Consider the following 3,901-nt stretch of genomic DNA (forward strand, 5'->3'; position numbering starts at 1 on the left):
AGGGTTTGAGAACAAAAGATGAATATGAGACAATATGAGTGTTTCTGCTCCCTTATATTTACATCTACGTGTTACGCAACTTGGAAGATTTGGCATCTTTGCTGGCTGTTTGGTTGGCGGTGCCCCTGGAACAGAGCGGGTTAAGTTTGCTGGCAGTTTGGTGGTGCTGGGGCTTGAACCCTGACTTTCAGATCAACAACTCAGAGCATTAACCAATTTAGAATATAAATGCTGATATTTTGGAAAGAAAGAAAGCTTCCATTTTCTGCTTAAACGTGAATGTGCACATTGCCAAATAACAAATAAATAGTTTTATTTCCAAGTCGTGAATCTTGATCCCACTTTTCTAAAACAGGGCTACAAAATGGATGATCTGCTCACCTCCTATATCAGCCAGATGCTGACCAGCATGAGCAAGCAGCGGAGCTCACGTGGCCACAGCAGGTGAACGTCTTACTGGCGGGAGGCGGTTGAGTTGGTGCGTGTGCTCCGGGGTGTGGGTCAGCCATGCAGCTGGAGCCGGACCTTCGCGTGGCAGCTGTGGAGGATGAGCCGCACTCCCTCTAACAGCTCACAGGGCTCTGTTTACCCTGATGATGCCGTTTCATCCCTCTCAAGTGAGGATGACTACCTCTGACTGGATCTGGCTGGACACTCTGGGTCAAATCTGCTCACCTCCCGCCTCTCAAATATTGAATCTGACCCAGAAGGACAAACTATAATGCTGAGGCATTGCACGATTGCTGTTCTCTTGTGCATGCATGTACTGTAAATTCACTAAAGCAGAATACAAATGACTTGCGGTGGCTACAGACTTTAGTACCTGTACAGTATATTAAAATATTATTACTATTTCGTGATAAATAATAATTGTTTATATATTTAAATGCTCATCTTAGTTACAGTGATGCATTTATTTATAAAGATTGTCCAAGATGCTCAAATTCATCCCATATAAACAGTTTTTTTTAACTTTTGGCTGAAGTTACATAAGGCATAATGATGAGCTGATCATATTACGGCAAATATTAACATAGTCTTTTTAAAAAGAAAAACAAACACACAAAAAAATAGATTAAAAAAGCTATAATTGTGACTTTCTCAGCGTTACGGTATGTTTCAGAAATCCACTCCTGACTAATCACACACTACTGTATGTTAAAAGAAAATATATATGTACAGGGAACATTCAATTTTTTTTTTTTTACATAGTATTTGTACAACAATATCATTTTGAAGAGGAGGAATTCATATGACAATGATCTTTGTGTAAAGAAAAATATAATTAATCTTAAAAAAAAAGTAATCATAAGAAGTCAAAAGAGGCTCTAAAGCTGTTCATAGGTTATTAATGGAGGTTGGAGGCAGATTAAACTGATATAATTAATATTTCCTGCAATGAATCTCAATATAAACTGAGGGAAATAGATGGAATTATTGTTTTTCTAAAGATTTTGAAGTGTGAAGTCAAATCTGGCAACGTAAACTGATTGGGACTCTGGAAAAGTTTTTGTATCACCAAATTTGAAAGCCTTAACTTTTTTTTTTTGCCTATGTACAAAATGTGTTCATAGGTTTGCATGTTAACATTGCAGATCTTCTTTTGTTGGATATTTTCTTTTGTTGTTGTAAATTTTCTTTTGTTGTAGATTTTCATGCTTTTAAATGTTTGCCACTGCGTCTAAAACAAAGAAATGTTTTCAGAAGAATCCTTCGTAGTACTGTTGTTGGCTAAACAAAAGTCTCCTCATTTATTATTTATATTCAGAGAACATTTACTGTGTCGTGTTGAGTCATGTTCAGCATCATATTTAGAATCATTTTCAGAGTTTTGTTCAAAGAGTTGTTCAGAGTCATTTTTTAGTCATATTCAGAGTCATGTTTAAAGAGATGTTCAGTCATCTTTAGAGTCATATTCAAAGTCATGTTTAGAGTCATGTTCAAAGATATGTCCAGTCATCTTTAGAGTCGTATTCAGCGTCATGTTCAGAGTCATGTTCAGAGAGATGTTCAGAGTCATCTTTAGAGTCATATTCAGAGTCATGTTTAGAGTCATGTTCAAAGAGATGTCCAGAGTCATCTTTAGAGTCATGTACAGAGTCATGTTCATATTCATGTTCAGAGAGATGTTCAGTCACCTTTAGAGTCATAGAGTTATGTTCAGAGAGATGTTCAGAGTCATCTTTAGAGTCATATTCATAGTCATGTTCAGAGAGATGCAAAGATTAAAAAAAAAATTTAAACTGATGTCAATATTTACACAAGGGAAGTTGGTCATATTCAAAATCAGGTAACACAATTTATGCCACAATTTATGCCACATTTAGATGAAAAACAAAATCCCTGTGTGCCCACAAAGTCGGCAAGTCTTTGTTAAGTAAAAATGTCAGTGACATTGTTTTTTCAGTAATGTCTACACCTCTGTGTTTCAACACAAGCATTGCCCTTATGCCTGGAAATATCAGGGAAGGGAAATGCTTCCTGAAGTTATTTTTTTTTCTTTGCTGTTAAATGTAATACTGCCAATATATCGCTGCATTATATTATGTACTAGTTATAATTATCACATTAATCACTTACATAAATTTGAATACCATATTTTTGGTTTCATTTAATAATCAGGTTTCTACCTCATTATTCATCAGCTTATAAAATAGCACTTGATTCGGTGCAGAATTGGAAAGCATGAAGCTTACAGTGAAAATGTTACTACTGGTGAGAGTAAGTACTGCTCTCATCTATGTCGATATTACACAACAAACTGACTTTAAGTCAGAATTGCACCTGAGAACCACTTCCGTTTTTGACAAAATCCATGGTCATGTTTAATGCTCGAGTACTGATGGACGCAGCATCTGTATTAATTCTTCACTGTGTGTGAATACAAAATGATGAAAATATACATCTACAGTCAGGTCCATTAATATTTGGACATTTTATTGAACCATTTGTATTTAAAACATCTCCATTTACTGTGGTGAAGTTTTCTTCGCTTGATGATTGACATCTTTGACAATATTTTTTTTTTTACATTTTTCTTTAGCAGAGACAAATTTCTTCTGCCATCTACCAGTTATTGTTTGTACCAAATAGTAGGTTTTAAATGCCACACTTAAAATAAATTCTAGACATTTGGGCCCATATTCATAAAGATTCTAAGAATGATCTCAGAGAGCTTCTAATTTATCTTATACATTTCTAACTAGCTTGAAACATACTTTAAGCAACTCAAACTACGTTTTGGAGATGACAATTACTTTTAAGGAAAATACCAACGAACAGAAACACATGATTCAGAGAAGGAGTGTGTTGTGATTCAAGTCATGGCCTTATTCCAAAATAAGCATCTTTTCAAGGAAGTAGGAAGGCTTGAGTGTGGACAGGGCTGACCTACATTCTGAAGACCAAACTTCTTTTTTTTTCTTTTTTCTTTCTTACAACACACTTTGAGCTGTATGCTTATTAAATAGAAACTGTGCACAGAAGACATTAGAATAAGCAGCTCTGGATGTAATTTTTTTATAAGATCATTGTCTCCAAAATAGTCAAAAATGAATCAGAGCTCTATGTCAGATCAAGCGAGTGGTGGAAAGAGTACAAAATGCCCTGACGAGTAAAAGTACTGCTATTGTAGTATAAATTCAGACTAGGTTGCTTTTCTAACCGGTTTTGTGTTAATTAGTTAATAGTTAATTCAGTTAATTAAACTGAATTAAACAGCACTTTGTCAACACTGAACAACAGTGTGATTAAATTAGCTAAAGTAGCTTTCAGTAGCTTACTATGTTCTTTAGCTAGTAAGCTCTATTTAATTCCTACAAGCTGAAGTTTTAATCCTCCTCCACTGCAGCATTACATAACATTCAACATTCAACATTTACCAAAGAACGACTCATTACAC

The 3,901-nt window shown here is 35.1% G+C and overlaps 1 protein-coding gene across 1 annotated transcript in view; it reads left to right on the top strand.

Moving 5' to 3' along the window:
- myo7aa (myosin VIIAa) overlaps window positions 1–1,711 on the top strand; it is a 48,485-nt gene extending 46,774 nt beyond the window's left edge. Inside the window, exon 48 of the mRNA XM_047822642.1 lies at window positions 356–1,711. Coding sequence (XP_047678598.1) covers window positions 356–448 — 93 coding nt within the window. The 3' untranslated portion in view covers window positions 449–1,711. The remainder of the gene's footprint in view (window positions 1–355) is intronic.
- The last annotated feature ends 2,190 nt before the right edge of the window (window positions 1,712–3,901 follow it).

The sequence above is a fragment of the Tachysurus fulvidraco genome, chromosome 13 (assembly GCF_022655615.1).
Source record: "Tachysurus fulvidraco isolate hzauxx_2018 chromosome 13, HZAU_PFXX_2.0, whole genome shotgun sequence".
Taxonomy (NCBI): domain Eukaryota; kingdom Metazoa; phylum Chordata; class Actinopteri; order Siluriformes; family Bagridae; genus Tachysurus; species Tachysurus fulvidraco.